General features: G+C 36.4%; 1 protein-coding gene across 1 annotated transcript in view; it reads right to left on the bottom strand.

Annotated features, from left to right (window-relative positions):
* mdga2a (MAM domain containing glycosylphosphatidylinositol anchor 2a) overlaps positions 1-17128 on the bottom strand; it is a 225656-nt gene that overhangs the window by 61372 nt on the left and 147156 nt on the right. The window contains exon 7 of the mRNA XM_053489383.1: positions 9232-9561. Within this exon, the coding sequence (XP_053345358.1) occupies positions 9232-9561 (330 nt within the window). The remainder of the gene's footprint in view (positions 1-9231; positions 9562-17128) is intronic.

The following is a 17128-nucleotide window of genomic DNA, read 5'->3' as shown; positions in this document are numbered from 1 at the left end:
AAACAAGAGATCAAGCAAGAGAGAGAAAGAGAGATAGAGAAAGAGAGCAATAAAATGCAGATGGCCTAAATGAAAATGTATAAGCAGGAGAAAAAAGTGATAAACTACATCTTCTTATTGATCTTCTAATATCAGGCTTTCATGAATTCAGCAAAGCCTTGAACAGCTTTATCACTCACTAGCTAAGTTTTCTTTCTTTCTGCTAGTGCTAACACTGTTAATGTAAAATTATAACATATGCTATTAACTTCTGGCCTTAACATATTAGAAGGACTTTTTCGTCCTTTTAGTAACTGCAATCCTGAAGACTTTAACATGTGTCGAAAGAATATTCAATGCATGGATAAGATAAACTTTAAAATCACTAACATTTTTACAATTACCTTGCTTGTTTTATTGCATGCACATAGGACTCGAATCAATCATTAAGAAGCACAACAATGCACAGCATTACAGCAACACAGGGGCGATAAGTGAAATCTACAAACCGGAGAGCTAACACAACACACATTTTATTTATATGTAAAATTAATCATTTCTAGCCTTTCTTTTTTGTTCTCATTTTGAATGTTACAGCTTACAGCTTTTTAAAAAAAATCCAATATCTCAAAAACAATATTTCATTTCGAGCTTGAGTAAATTACAATTCATACTGTATAAATACCATGTATCTCTCGGTCTAGTTCAGTGCATGCACGGAGAAGACTGCTGACTTGACAGTTGTCCAGAGGATGATCATTAACACCCTGGAATGGAAATGTGTGGTAGGAAAAGGTGCACAAGCAACGGGGATGACTGCAGCCTTAACAAAACTGTCAAGCAAAGCCAAATTAAAAACTTGAGAGAGATTAAAAGCAGTGGAGTGAAGCTAGAATCAGTGCATCAAGAACCACCACACACAGACATTTTCAGGAAATGGGCTACAACTATTGTATTCCTAGTAACAAGCTATTTCTGAACCAGATATGACGTCAGTAGCATCTTAGTTGGCGTAAGAAGAAAAAAAACTGGACTGTTGTTCAGTGGTTGAAAGTGCTCTTTTCAGATGGAAAAAATATTATATATATATATATATACATACATACATTTTTTCCATTTCATTTGGAAATCAAGCTCCAAGAGTCTGGAAGAAGAATGGAGCAGAACACAATCCAAGTTGCTTGAAGGCCAGTGTAATGTTTCTATAGTCTGTGATGATTTGGGCCATGTCATGAGGTGCCATGCTAGTGTTGGTCCACTACAGTATTTTATATCAAGTCTAAAGTAAAGTGGCAGCCGGAGATGCCAAAAGGTTTTAGAACACTTCTGCTCCTGCCGATTTCCCTTTCCAGGTGGACCTTGCTCCTGCTTACAGTGCCAAAACTCCCATTAACTGGTTTGCTGATCATAATTTACCAGCCAACTCACCTGATCTGAATGCCATAGAAAATCTATGGGCTATTGTCAAGATGAACATGAGAAACACCTGACCCAACAATACAGAAGTTGAAGGCTGGAATCAGAACAATGTGGTCTTCAATAACTCCTCAACAATGCCACAGGCTGATTGTGTCCATGCCATGCCATATTGATGCTGTCATTTGTGCTAAAGGTCCAAGGTTCAAAACCCTGTTCCAATATATAATTAGATAAAAAGTCTATCTGGATAAGGGCATTGGCCAAATGCTGGAACACAGTCTAATACACAAGACTAAATTTCATTCTACAATGTAGCTAGGGTAAAAAATGATAACAATGTAACACCATTTTAGCTGAATATGTCCATTCATATGAAACAAACTGTAGTCTAAAACTGTAAAACACCAATCCATGTGCGTTCTCTAATAAAAACACTTAAACCTTTTCTAATAAAGTGCGCAGTGCACTGGTATCATTTGCCATGATGACTTTGTAGGCTACATCTAGACTTTCTGCAAATAAAAAGATCATGAACAATCTTATGCACTGCCTTTAGCAGGAGACAACATGAAATAGGGACAACTAGCAGACTGGGCAAAAGTCATATATAAAAAAAGTAAAAATACTTGCTATTCATATTTTGTAGATTCATTCATTTTCTTACAGATCGCTTTATTAAAAGTACCTGACATTATATCTGAGGGAAGCCTCTCACCCACTAATATTAGCGTATACTCATCTCATCTTCTATACCACTTTATCTTGCATTCAGAGTTGTGGGGACCTGAAGCCTGTCCCAGGAGGCTTTGGGCTCGAGGCAGGGTACACCCTGGACAGGGTGCCAATCCATCGGCACTCACACCCTCATTACACTCACTCACACAGGTCACTCACACACTCATTTACACACTTTGGGCAATTTGCCAATTAGCCTAACCTGCATATTTTTGGACTGTGGGAGGAAACTGAAGTACCCGAAGGAAACCCCCCAAGCACAGGAAGAAACATGCAAACTCCATGCACACAGAGACAGGAATTGTGTATGGCCAGGAATCATAAGTAGATATGACATGCCATTTATAATTGACTTTCTTAAAAAGTAAAGATATTTTTTCCTGGCACATTATGGCACCTCAAGCTATTTATTGATTTTTATCATAATATAGTTTTTCCTTAATATGCAGACAAAAAAGCAGGGTTAGTGAGTAGTTGGAAAATTAATATAAAGTAACAGATTTGGAAGAAATAAGTATCTTTTTTATTCCTTTTTAAATATATTCAGTAGGAAAGTTTAAAAATGTAAAACATGAGGGACAAATAATTGTGGTCAGTGTTTGAATGTTTGGACACCAAAGTAATCAATAGAATGGTTTGGAACAATGCTGACTGGTAATTAGTAACTGGGAAAATGGTGATCAGTGGTGAGTCATTGGGAGCAATGGCGGCTGGCGATGATTAATTGAGAACTATGGTTATAGGTGATAAGTCCATGAAAATAATATTGACTGTGATTATTAATTAGGATTAATGGTGATTAGTAATTGTCAACAACTGTGACCTGTGATTAGTCATTAGGAACAATTGTGAGTGTTTATGAGTGATTGGGAACATTGGTGATCACTGATTAGTAATTGGGAACAATGGTAATCGATGATAAGTCATTGGGAACAAGCGAAAATAAAGCTAAAATGTGACTGAAGCTGAACACCAATTACTGATTAAAGTATTAGTAGTGTTATTTTTAAAGACCAAGACCAATGCAAACATGTGTTCATCGAAGAAAACAATGAATAACCTAAGATAAGGAGATTTCGAAACATTATCTACATTTCCACGTAAAACATCGAGATTGTTTTAAATAATAACTGGCAGAAGTAGATAAGCTAAACATGCCCAACTACTTATTATGGCAAATATCTAATCAGCCAATCACATGGCAGCAACTCAAGGCATTTAGGCATTATTATCTGCTGAAATTCAAACCGAGCATCGGAATGGCGAAAAAGATGATTTAAGTCACTTTGGACATGGCACTTGGATGTGGTTGTTGGTTCCTGGTTTATGGTCTGAGTATTTCTAAAACTGCTGATCGACTGGGATCTTCCCACCCTACCAATCATCTCTAGGGTTTACAGAGAATGGTCTAAAAAAAAAAGAGAAACTATGAAGAAAGTGAAAGGCAGTTCTCTGGGCAAAAATTCCTTGTTGATGCCAGAGCTCAGAGGAGAATGGCCAAACTTGTTCAAGCTGACAGAAAGGCAACAGTACTGTAACTCAAATAGCATCTAGTTGTACAATAGAAGTTTGGAAAAATTGGTTTGATTCTTCCTGGACTGTACCAACTCTTCAGGTTGTTGCTGGTGGTGTAATGGTGTGGGGTATTTTCCTGGCACACTTTGGGCCCTTTAGTACTGTACCGATTGAGCCTTGTTTAAATGCCACAACTTACCTGATTATTGTTTCTGACCATGTCCATCCTCTATCCCTGTAACCATAGGATAACACATCATCTTATAAAACCTAAATCATCTCCAACGGTTTCTTGAACATGCCAGTGAGCTTAAATGGCCTCCATGGTCACCAGATCTCAATCCAAAAGAGCACATTTGGGATATGGTGGAACAGGGGATTCACATCATGTTTCAATGTAGATACCTGTTTTTTGGAAGAGATCCTCACTCTAGAACAGTTACAGTATTTGCATGTGTACTATACTATAATATAGTGTGTATACTGTATATTTAAATAGTTAGGGTGCCAGCAGAGAAAGACAACTAAGGGGCGATTAAAAAAAAAATGGGGAAGTGCACAAGAATAAAAAATATAAATAGAAAGGCATGAGAAATCCTGTAATCTGTTTTAAGTGACCCATGTCATTTATATTATTTTTGCAATTCATAATAAAATGAAACAAAGTTTTCAGGTTAATCAGCCTTGATACTTTTCCGTTCCACCTGTGACAAGTCCTTTGTAAATGCTTTCTATTTGCAGATAAATGGCAGCAAGCCCCAAAGACCTTCAACTTCATGCCTTTGATTACGAGTCTGATGGATTCTGTATTCTAAAGGACGAAGGAACTGTCATCTTGATTGAACATATAAAAAGAGCACTACCCTGGACAACCTGATTGTTCTCGCTGAGACTTCCTAAGGGCTGCATGTTTAAATATACAGACTCACACAGAGATTAATTGCCTGGTGGCCAAAAGAAGCATCCAGTCTGCTCTCTACCGCTTCATTAAAGCCAGAAAGTAGAATGAAGATTGATTACATTTTACCCCATTCCCTGAAAATTGAGCCAACTCTCCCTTTCTGTGGGTTTCATCACTCTTTTTTACCATTCTACTACTCAAGGGGGAAAATCTTCAGTACTTGTTTGGATACTTTTCATGAATAAATCATACTGTTCAAAATGAAATTGGATTCAGTCCGGTATGCAAAGGAAATATATTTGCATATATTTTCAAAATATGGGTTGATAGAATATAAAATATATATCTATATAGATTTTTATTTACATATGTACTTATTAAAAAAATGACAAACACACATCTTCAACCATAAGCAATTTATGACTATTTATCATCACCTCTCACTCTCGGACTTTCCTCTTACCACTTGCTTACAGTCTATGGCATGCCCTAACAGAGCTAAGGTAGGCTTAAAACACCGATTTTTCTCAGCACAGTCTCATTGCAAACATGTCCACGGCATGAAACCCTGGTAAATCTGTCGCTTGATCACTGACAAACGCTTAAGACTCTACTTGGCCTGCAGTTGTGCCCCTTCAGAAGTCCTACATCCAATGCAAAACAGTTTATCTAAAACAGGCTGCAGGGTAAAAGACTTAAACTAACAGTTATTACTGTCCTGGGTTTACCCAAAATAAACTGAAAACAAGTCAATCAGCATTTCAGCACAAAAACAAGTAGATCTAAAGGCTACATATTTTACAATGAATACTGTATATACAGTACATATACTGTACACACAGAAATTAAAATAAATTCTAATTTTATTTGTCACATACACAGTCATACACTGTATGATATGATATGAAGTGAAATGCTTATATGACTGCTAATGACCTCAAGATTCAAAAGGAATACAAGAAATATGTAAATAAACTTAAGATGTGAAGGACTTTTAATTTTACAGAATATACAACCAATAAAAATGAAAATAAAATACTGGAATGAAATAGTAAAATAAAAAAATAAAAATATTTATTATATATATAATATAAAAAAAATTTATTCTACTATTTTATTAGAATAAAAGTGTAGAACTGTGTACAGTTATGGGCAGTATCAGTCAAAAGTTTGGACACGTATATATGATAATGCTATTTTATTTTAATATAATATACACCATAAATTTTTTTTCTTTGCTGAAATTTGTATAAATCTTTTGGCTGAGTTTTCCAACACTTTAAAGTCTTTAGATTTTGCACATTTTTTTAATACATCTTTTGGAAGCATTGAAAACTAATAAAAAATGTGTTTGGTTTCTTTAACTTACAAGGGTGTTAAAATGCTAAGTATGTTGTTAAATTGTTTGTGTCATAATAGTATGTAGCCAAGCTGTAACTCTATTGAATAAACCAGTCTGCAGTTGTGTTTGCGGTTATTTAAATTTGCAGTTAATTATTAATTTCACGTCGCAAAATCATGTTTTTAATGGTGATTGTGTAGTGAGTCAAACATAAAGTAGTGGCAGCAAATTAGATGGAGGAAAAAGTGTTGAGTTTTGGTGCACACAAAACCTTTTTCGTGAGAAACATCATAAACAATACTAAAACTTCAGTTTACAGGATCTTTAGCCTCCTCCTTTACCAGTTTTAATTTCACTTTGGTACATGAGAACAGCTCCCTATCATAGTACAGGCATACACTCTATAATTAACAGCTTTTTACAAAGCACACCAGCATTTTAAGTTTTTCTCTGTTTTACTGCATCGCTTACATTGCACTATTAAACATACAGTGGTTTTCTTAAATCAGCTTTTAAAATTAGGTGATTTTGATAAATTTTTGAAAATTGGATAAAATTTTGTTATAGAAAAACTACAAATAATAATAATTTGCCAATAATTTGGTATTTAGGGTGTTCTGCTTTCAAACTATCTAACAGTTTATAGCTGCTTTAGCAGAAGTGATAACAGTTGCTTGTTTCTTGAATAAACCACAATGTTAAACATAACTAGATATGACTAGAAATCATGACTTTATACATTAATTAAAAAAAAAAAAGAAAAGGGGAAAAAAATCTTTTTTACACGGGCTATATCCCAAATCATCCAGTCATAAATATTTTCCTATAAGAGCATGCCCCACCATGTTTTACTCCTTAAGATACTCTTTGACACCACACATTTATCTTCGCAATTTTTTAAAATGGGAAATCTATTTAATGAATTTCTTTACAGTTAACAGAATACACTGCAATAAAATGTGCTCGGGACTGTTTATCAAATACCACTCACACATCCATGAGCACAGGTTGTAATTATTTAAAGGATAACGAAAATAAACCTGGAGGTTTTCCTAAGTTTTTGCATTTTAGTGAATGGGGTATAATCAAATCATTACACTTCCTCTATTATGCGATTACGCTTGAAGGACAAGACGCAATGTGCAAATGTGGCAGAGAGCTGGTGATATGGATTTGCTTCAGAAACAGGATGGTTGGGAAAAAAATGAAATATTACAAAAAAAAAAGGCTCACAATTGGATGTTTATTAATACTATATATAATGTGGATGAAATTAATTATAACCTTTTAAGTGGCTTTATGATTGATGATACAGTGAGAAAAGTCTAACTGATTTGAGCTGACAGAAATAACCATTGGTTACAACTGTGATGAGCAAAAAAGCATCACCGAGCACATGGCATATCAAACTTTAAACACAGGTGATGTTTTTTACACCCTGATTTGCACTTGTCCAGTTTCCATGAGCAAGTATTCACTGTAGCCTTCGATTAGTTTTTTTTTTTTTTGGTCTGACAGGCATGTAACATGATATGCACTTCATTTGTGTTTTGATGTTCAAAGACAATAGTAACTGAGTCCTTTAAACTACGTACTGTATGCCCGTATGGCTCTGTGCACTGCACTGTTTCCGTGATTGGCTGACTGGATAAATGCATGAATGCGCATGAATATATTTGACGCGCATTAATATTTATAAATATTACTGAATATAAATTGCATAAGTTAGTTAGTTTTATCTTATTGACCTAATTGTGACATGAGAACTGTTGGATTGTTTCTGTATTGTCTATGACAAATTAGAGTAAGTCCCCTACATACAAACGAGTTCCATCCCAAGAACTTATTCGTAAGTCCAAATTGTTTGTAAGTCCAACAAACATAGTCTAGGTACTAGTATACTAACACAATTGGCTATACACAGTATATTACAATGTTTTGTAGAATCATCCCAATGGTTGAATGGTAAATGTTAAAAGAACGAGCAATGTCTGCCATCTTTTCATTCTCTCAATTATTTTCACTTTTGCCTCCATCATTATTGCTTGGAGCTTCTTAGCTTCATCGTCGCTGCCTTTACGCTTGCTTCTGAACATCCTAGGCTTGTACTGCACTTGCAGAGGATGCACGCTGCACGCATGTGACAATGTAGGCCAGACATGTGATCTAACTTTCGCGTATGTTCGAAAGTTCATGACTTGAACGTTCATATGTAATTGTATTAAAATACCAGACATTGTTCTCTACACAAAACTATGAATAAGTAAATGAATATACTGTACAGCAATTTATTCTGTATGATTTAGATCTAAACCTTAATAGAGCACACACTGTTTGAACAGTCTGGCTTTAGTAGTGTGGCCCTTTATTAGGTATTTAGATCTCTAAGCTTTGATCAGATCACATATTCCGTTAGCAAATCATAAATCTTGCATAGTAGAGGTTCTTCATTCTGTTTCTTTGTAGAATCCTAAAATAGAGAGTTGCCCTTTTAACCAGGGCTTAGACTTAAAGCCAGTTAGATTGCTAAAGTATAAGCCATACAAAGAACCGAAGAGATAAATAAACCTTTTTAACCCTAACCATTTACTGGAGTCTGGATTTAATTGACTAATTCTAACTTTAAAAATATTAAAAGAAAAAAATCCCCGCAAAGTGACAAGTCACTGAATTGCAGCAGATGGACAACTACAGTAGATGCAAGATGAAAGTCTGGCATCCTGTTAGGACTCCTCTAGGTCAGGTGATGCTTTCTTTGGTATCGACCTGGCTTACTTCCCTCTAGTCCAAGATAAGCATAGTGATAATCAGTGGTGATACAGTAGTGATAGATGGAAGAAGCTTACTGAATAACTCACTAAGTGCTAATTAGACGAGTAAGCTTATTTATCCTGTCGTTTTTTTTCCTTTGACTTCCTCTATGTACATATGCTTCCTTAATGGCATACCGTATGAATAGATGTATCTTACAAAAACCGGCACATGTGCATAATAAAGTTTTAAATATGAGGAGCTTTAAAATGCAACCATACAGTATTTCATGGTTTGGTTTTGCTGAATATATGAAAAGATATAAGTCTGATTACACATTCAGAGGAAACAGTCTCATTATTATGCAAAATATCGGTGTCATAGCGTAGTACAGAAAACAGTGGAGCAAATGACTTACTGAAGTGCTCTCGTAAAAGTTGAATATATTGGTACAACAGTTATCCCTTACAGCATTTAGACTTTAATTACTTTGACATGCGATCGCAATGCTAAACATGTGGGTGGTGATCCAGGAGCTTAGGCCAACGAGTGTGTACGTGTGTGTGTGTGTGTGTGTGTGGACACTCACCAGTGGTGGAAGAGATGTTAACGTCGATGCTGATCTCTGGGATGCCCCCGCCTCTAAGCGATGCCACGCAGGTGTAAGTGCCAAAGTCTGTGAACTTCAGATCGATGATGTCTAGGTTGGTGGTTCCTGGGGAGATGTCAGGGTCAGTCTGGGTAATGACCATGCGTTCAGAGCTGCGCAGAGCCCGTCCGTTCTTCAGCCAGCTGAACTGCAGCTCCTCAGGGGGTGTCGCCTCCACCTGGCACGAGATCTTTACTTCGCGGCCAATCTGAATGTTGTCGTCATTGTGGTACGGGTCGGGTGTGATCCAAAAGCGGCCCTTTTTCAGCGCTGGAAAGATACCAGGTAAACAGTAATTAGCATGTGAATGAGTCTCAGAAGTGCCTTGATGATATCTGTTTTCTTTTTTATTTTGAGCTTCTATGGTTTATAAACCACAATGTTTCGTGAATCACGAATGGCGTCAAGAATCTTCGTGATTCGTGATGGATTTGTGTGTTTATTGCCAGTGTATGAATATTCTGGGACGATCTGTGCTAATGACTTAAAAGCACACTTACTTTATATTTAAAAAACGAACAACACAGCACAAACACTTTTCATTCTGAGTCTACTGGGCTTGTTTTCATTTTACACTAATCTGCAGATATTAATCAAGGTCCAGATAACTTCAGATACCAATCTATATTCATTTCCTATGCAGTATGTTTGTATAGTTCACGTTGAGGTTTTAACTCGCAAACAAAAGGACAATCAGAGTCATTGAATCTTTTCATCTATTCTCCTGTCACAGGATCGGGTTCAAAACGAGAAGAAGAAGAAGAGAAAAGCGGAAAGTGAACATAAAAACGACCTGTCAAATAGCGGAAATTGAAAAAGCGAAACGCGGCGTAAGCCGAGGACGCCTCAAACGCAACATGAGATCTAATGCCTTTGTTCGAAAATCGATCCCGCCCTGAAAATAGATCTGCTCGCTAATTCGTGTTGTAATAATGTTGACATGTCCCTACAGAAGACTTCAATTTGTATGAGTGATTAATTTCCACCCTGGCCCCATGATACAAAATGATGTCAATGAACCTTAATACAATGGGCGAGAACGACCTTTTTCAAATTAAATAAAAGGACTTTGAGACTCTTGTCAGTTAATCATGTGTTATTGGCTCAGAGTAATCTTGCCACTGAGGCTACAGAATTTAATTTATTTAAATTAAAAAAAGAAAGGAAAAAAATAATAATAATCACAATAAGGGAATCATATTAACAGTAAGAGGAAGCATACTTTATAGAACCAATAAGGATTGTGGTTTAATAACTGCTAAAAGCAGCAGTAAACCTAGTGCAAGGAGAAAACATTAGTGCAATCAGAAGACTTTCAAACAGGAAATTGAACAAAAATCCAACAGGATTTGAAACATCTATTTCTCAAACTGTCATTTGCATGGTCACCCTTTAAAAAAATGTCCTTTGTATTCGCAGAATCAAGGACACGGTAGAGATCAGTTTTTTTTTAAGTCCGAGCATGCAGGGGTTTAACCCCGAATATTTTAAGCTTAGCCTGAATATTTTTACCTTAAGGAGAAGTTATTTTATAGCGAAGCATCAAACAGGCTTAGAGACTTACAGAGTGGAACTTTACTCAAACTCAGTGTCCGAGGGAGGCGAGGGAGTTATCTTAAATAACATTTAATTATTTGTCACATGTACCTTACAACACATTAAAATGATTTTTTTTTCCCAGATCCTAGTTAGAAGGCTGCACTCAGAGCGCAGGGTCAGGCAGGATACAGCGCCCCTGGAGCAGATAGAGTTAAGCCTAAGGGATCAACAGTGGCAGCTTAGTGGTGCTGGGGCTTGAACCCCCGACCTTCACGTCAGTAACCCAGAGCGTTAACCGATTAAGCCACCACTGCCAGTACACAAAGACAAAATCTCCGAGACGTCAAAAAAGGTTGAGTTATAAAAAATAAAAAAATAAAAAATCGATCTTGTCTTTCAGGTTGTTTAAAGAAGAAAAATTAAGAGCCATTAATTGGCTAGTCATTTTACAGTTCTGTCACTCCTACCTTTCAGTTTAGTTGAGGTCATAATAAGAAATAGTATTGGCAATCTCTTTCTCTCGCTCATGTGTGTGTGTGAATGCTAACTAAATTGCTAACGCTGTACTTTTTCACCACCAGGGCCAACAAGAGCCATAAGGGGACAGAGACTGAGGTGAACTGCAAGATACGTAAGAAGACAAAAGGTGGGCAGTGCACAATTTGTGATAAGTAGCATAATAAATTTTGAATGTGTAAGAGAGAGATAATATTTACAGTATAATAAATGTAAATATTACCTCCCTAACCTACTGCTGCTGAACTTTCTACAAAAAAACAAACAAAAATAAAAGTAAAAAGACAAGCCCCAGGCAAAGTTAACTTAGCCCCTGATCCTTTAAATGGCTTAGAAACGCCCCCTGGTAGAGATGATACTGTATGCAATGAGGCTTTTTACACCCTTGCTGTATGGCATGGTAAATTTTGAATGACTAATATTCAAGACGGGGTTAGTCGAGTGGCTCAGCATTGCTGGTTCAGGGTTCTAGGGTCTCGAGTTCACTGAGTCTGGATGGAACATGTTTCTCTTGCACATTCTCCGCACGTTTCCTTTGTGTCTCGTATAAGGTATGGAGTTGAGTGACTGAATGATTTCTGGTTGTGAATACGTGGCGTCCTATCCAAGGTGATTTCTCACCGCAATGCTCAGAATGAAGGTTCTGGATCGACAGGGGCCCTGATAAACCCAGGAGAAAGTGGTACCTGAAGATGCCTAGATGAAAATGTGCAATAAGAACAGCCCTGAGATTGTCAGCCTGAATTTGTACAGATCCAGCTACATGTAATCTCATGACATAAGCACAATGATGGGAATGTACTGTACACAAATCCAGCACTTCAATCAGTCAATGTACTGTAGAGATACCGTGGTAAAGTACAAAAGTACAAAAGTACAAACTTTTTCTAAGTATAAGATGTACTTTAATATGTCCACATATAGCTCACATTAGGCTTTGAGTCTCTCTCTCTCTCTGTCTGTCTGTCTGTCTTTCTCTCATAGCATTTCTGCTTCTGATAGCAAACACCTGTTACATGATTGAGAGTTTCATGGAGGGAAGGCAAAACACCCAATTACTTATAATAATCAGCAGGTGGCGATATTACACTGTAAATGCACTTCTGTGGTTACCTAAAGCAAGGTCATACAGAAATGTAGTGAAGTAGAAAGTACATATACAGTATTTGTCTTAGGATGTAGTAGAGTAAATGTAAAAATAAAACTAATCAAGTAATGCACGGATATGTGAAAACTGTACAAAAGTACAGTAACAAAGCAAATATAATTTAATTTTATTATAATTTAAATTTAATAGTTACCTTCCACTTCTGCATAAGCATTATTAAGAAGAGTTACATTTTGAAGCTTAGCCAGTATGCTAATTGAAATGAACTTCAAATGATTTTGTTTTGTTTCACACCGACACTTTGATTACATCACATTACATCACATTACCACTTTTGACTTTCAGCGCCACTGAAACAGTCGAACATTAACACATACTTCTTTGTTCAATCACCTTTAAACATTCTGCTTTGATTGTTAAAATGCCAAAGAGGATATATATAAAAAAATGTCTATGAAAATGTGTTCCTTTCTTGATGAGATGCTTTCACAAGAATAATTTACATAAATGCATATGATTGGCGCTGAACTACACTAAAGTCACTAAAGTATGGCTGGGTCTTTTTATGCATTCCTTTCATACATTCTGCTACAGTATGGTCTGCTAGATTCACTGAAAAACTTTTACATCTAAACTGCACTATGCGTGTTGTGTCTTTTAGCATATAGTCAGTGACTCTGAACAAAGTGAAACACTGGATGATTGTACACCATTCTGTCTGGTATTCATTCACCATCTGTAACTGCACAGCTGTTCTTGACAACACCCTCATAAGAGGATGAAATGCCATTCGACAGTGTGCAACTATGATGACTAATTTTTATAGGCTTTTTCCCAATGTCTTATCTTTCTCTGAAATACTGTATTATCAAAGAGAAATTTGCTGCAGATCAAATTATATAGATAGATAGATAGATAGATAGATAGATAGATAGATAGATAGATAGATAGATAGATAGATAGATAGATAGATATAAACAACTAATAAAAAAATATGAGAATGATATAGATGCTCAAGACCATCTCTAGCACAAATACACCAAGCTCACTTTTCAGTTATGTAAAAACACATTTGCAAAAAAGCTTTCTCTGTGTATACCCCATAACTCACAAAGTTTATTCCATATCTTGCATAGGACTTATTATAATAAATAGCGCAAAATAGAGTGCAAGGTCAAAAAAAGATTAATTTGAGTGTGCTCGAATTCAGTAACACTAACTAAAAGACTAAAAAAATAAGCACAAAAATAAACTAATTGTAAGAAAGTCTGACTTAATACTGGTAATGGAAATCTGGATTCATATTAGAAATTCTCCACACTTCCACCTCTGATCCCAAGAGCATTTAAACAGAGTCTCAGTTTTAAGGTTTTCAGTAAACACACCCTTTCAAAAGAGAGCACACACATATCCTCTTAAACTAATTAAACACAAGTGACTTACCTTGTACTTGGGGTCTAAATAAATGAGCACCTCAGTGATCTGGGTACAGGAAGATACTTAATACTACCTTAGTACTGAAATACCCTTAATAAACAAGCTGAATATCTGCAAGCTACATTAGCCAAATTATCTGAGATAAAAAAAATATAATAAATAAATTATAATAATAATAACAATAATAATAAAAGTGTGATGAGACTCTGAGTTATGTTTTCTTTGCCTACGGCAGGATCTTCCATCATTCAATCTACAACACCCATTCTGACCAATCCTAATCCTGATATTCGGTAAAAAATTGATGTAACCATAGTCTCTAGTGACAAGAAAAAACACCCAGGTTAAAGCGTGACCGGGGAATTTATTGTTGTCCAGGTGGTGACAAACCTCAAAAAGCCAAGACAGCAAAGGGCAAGTATAGGCCTGATTCTATTAGGTGCCAGAGAAGTATTACACCATCTAGCCTTCCAAAAAACTTATAAGTGAAAAACAGCTTTTCATTTCTTAACATTCATATCATATGCCCTTCCTGCCAAAACATTAAATTAGTTCTCCGTTTTCCCTTAAGGTCTCCACTGAAATATGCTTTAATTCTTTTTTATATTTTAATATTTCTGATGTTATCAGCACATCTGATTTTACCTTGCTGGTTTATGGATTTGTCTGACACTGGAGATCAACAGGAGTAAAACATTACGACTCATGAGGATCTTCTCTGTGGCACTGTTTTGTTGTATCATGGGCAGGTTGTATCATGGGCCAGGGGTAGCTCAGTGGTTAAGGCATTGGACTACGGTTCGGAAGATCCCAGGTTCAAACCCCACAACCACCAAGTTGCCACTGTTGGGCCCTTGAGCGAGGCCCCTAATCCTCAACTGCTCAGATGTGTAATGAGATAAAAATGTAAGTCGCTCTGGATAAGAGCGTCTGCCAAATGTAAATGTAAATCATGCTATAATGAATGTCATATTAATGACGGCAAACTCTGGCATCACTCTTCCACAATGTAAAGCAGCTTTATAACACACTCGTGCTGAGTTATGCCAGAGATCTGGCTTGGATAGTTACTGATCTAAGAGATGACAAGCTTGATAGCATTGACAGCAGTATTATCATGAAAGGACTGAAGTGTTGCTGTCTTTAGGTACGTAAAGATGAAATGAAGGTTAAATGCCACTGTCACTACTATCAACAAAAATGTTATTGTGGAGAGGATGGAAAACTGGTAGACAAAGTAAAAAACAAATACAGACTGTTCCATTTTCTTTTTGACTAGGAGTTTCCTATATTTAATTATATTAGTTATATTAACTGCAAATTTCATTATAATAGATTCTGCAAGCCATTGATCAATACATGTTGTTTACATATACTGTATACCGATCACCCATAACATCAAACAAAGATGTTTGGTCCATGCAAAAATCATGGACCAAATGGATCTCAGCTCCAGACACCTCCAAAGTCCCCGTGGAGCCAGGCCTCCATTTGAAAATAACCATCTAACCATCCATCCATCTATCTAGTCACCTCTGTAATCTAAAAAGAGACCAGGGGGGCCAATTGTGACCAGTGTATTTATTCCCATTTTACAATCAAAGTAAAACCTCTGGTTAACAGTCACACGTGCAATTGAGAAAATGCGAGATTGTGAGCGCCTATTAGTCTAATTTGCATGTCTTTGAACTGTGGGAGATCGAACCTGGACCTTGGAGGTGCAAGGCGACAGTCCATCCATTCATCCAGCTTCTTCAGTCCAACTACGGACCATGGAGGCCAATTGTATGTTTCACCCCCAAAATCCCCGTAAAGCCATGCCTCAAGGGTCAAACCTGCCCTGAAGTGGGATACAAATTCTAGGTGGGATTAACGTTAATGTTTGTAATGTTGTAGCTGATCAGTATAAATTACTATGCAACTCTAAATGCCAGTCACAAAAAGACACCATTAATTATCAGAAAGAGGGTTATTGGGTAAAAGAAAAGCCTACAGTAGCATAAACGTTAGCATCCCATTGAAACAGCAAAGTGTATCTCTGCATACAAATTTGTTAAAAAAAGAGAGAGAGAAAAAGATGAAAAAAATCAACATACTGTATGCAGTGAAGCATGAAAAACAACATGTTCGCTATATATTATTGATGACATGGCTTTTGCTGTGTAGACTTTTTTATTGCCCTGTCTGTAAACTTTCTTCAAAGCTTTGATCTTGAACAAAACTATACACTGCTGCTGAATCTGCAGAAACAGCCTTTAATCCAAAGTGCTGGATACGGCCACGTATAGAAACCACCTAGATTAAAAAGCATGTGATTAAGAGGGGAAATCACATTCTCTGAATGCATGCAAATGCACTGTTTATCTGCTGTTGTGCATAATGTAGTTTAGTTTATGTAGCAGAGATTTAAGTGCTTGGTGCCTGATGAATGATTCTCATTACCACAGTCCAGCGGTTTGTAGATTAAAAGTGGCCTGTAAGATAAGTGGAGACTATTTACAAGCATTCATAGAGATAGACATATTCCATATTAATATTCTGTACACAAGCCTACGTATTGGCATATCACTACGCATATTTGCATGCCAGTGTCATGATAGTGTGGGTTTTAGTTGAAAATCTGTTTAGCATTTCATCCCATACATCATTAGGCAAATGGGCAATGGTGGCTCAGTGGATAAAGCATTAAACAATACTGTTCAACTACTTAATTTTTTCCTGTGCCAGTTGTAGGTTGCTTTGAATAAATGCATCTGAAACAGTTTGTTGAAAAAAAATAAATAAATAAGTATGCTCCATTTGCCTAAAAGTGTTAAATTGGAATTTCCAATACATGAAAGAGAAAAGCCAAAGACAACATCCCATCAAATCAGGAATGATGCTCAAAAAGCTGGCATGTTCTTTTCAACACTGAGTTTAGCAAGTGGCATTAAAATCCATATGGCGGCTCAGAGCATCAGAAGTAAACAAAAAGCACTTTTTGCCTTTAACAAATATGTACTGTGTGCAAAAGTATTTGCTTTAACAACATTTTCACTTGACCTTCACATAACTGACTATACACTTTATGGTTTTGAGAAGTTAGGAAATGTACTGCATACACACACACACACACACACACTCACTATTTAACACACTTTATTAAGCAAAACTGTACTATTATTCTGCTAATTAAACCGTCACACTCTGCTCTTACTGGTGAAATGTGCAACCAATAAAGACTGGCCACCAGGCTGG

The sequence above is a fragment of the Clarias gariepinus genome, chromosome 27, assembly GCF_024256425.1.
Source record: "Clarias gariepinus isolate MV-2021 ecotype Netherlands chromosome 27, CGAR_prim_01v2, whole genome shotgun sequence".
Lineage (NCBI taxonomy): Eukaryota > Metazoa > Chordata > Actinopteri > Siluriformes > Clariidae > Clarias > Clarias gariepinus.
The sequence above is the reverse complement of the archived record's forward strand: the minus strand, read 5'-3'. Positions and strand labels throughout refer to the sequence as shown.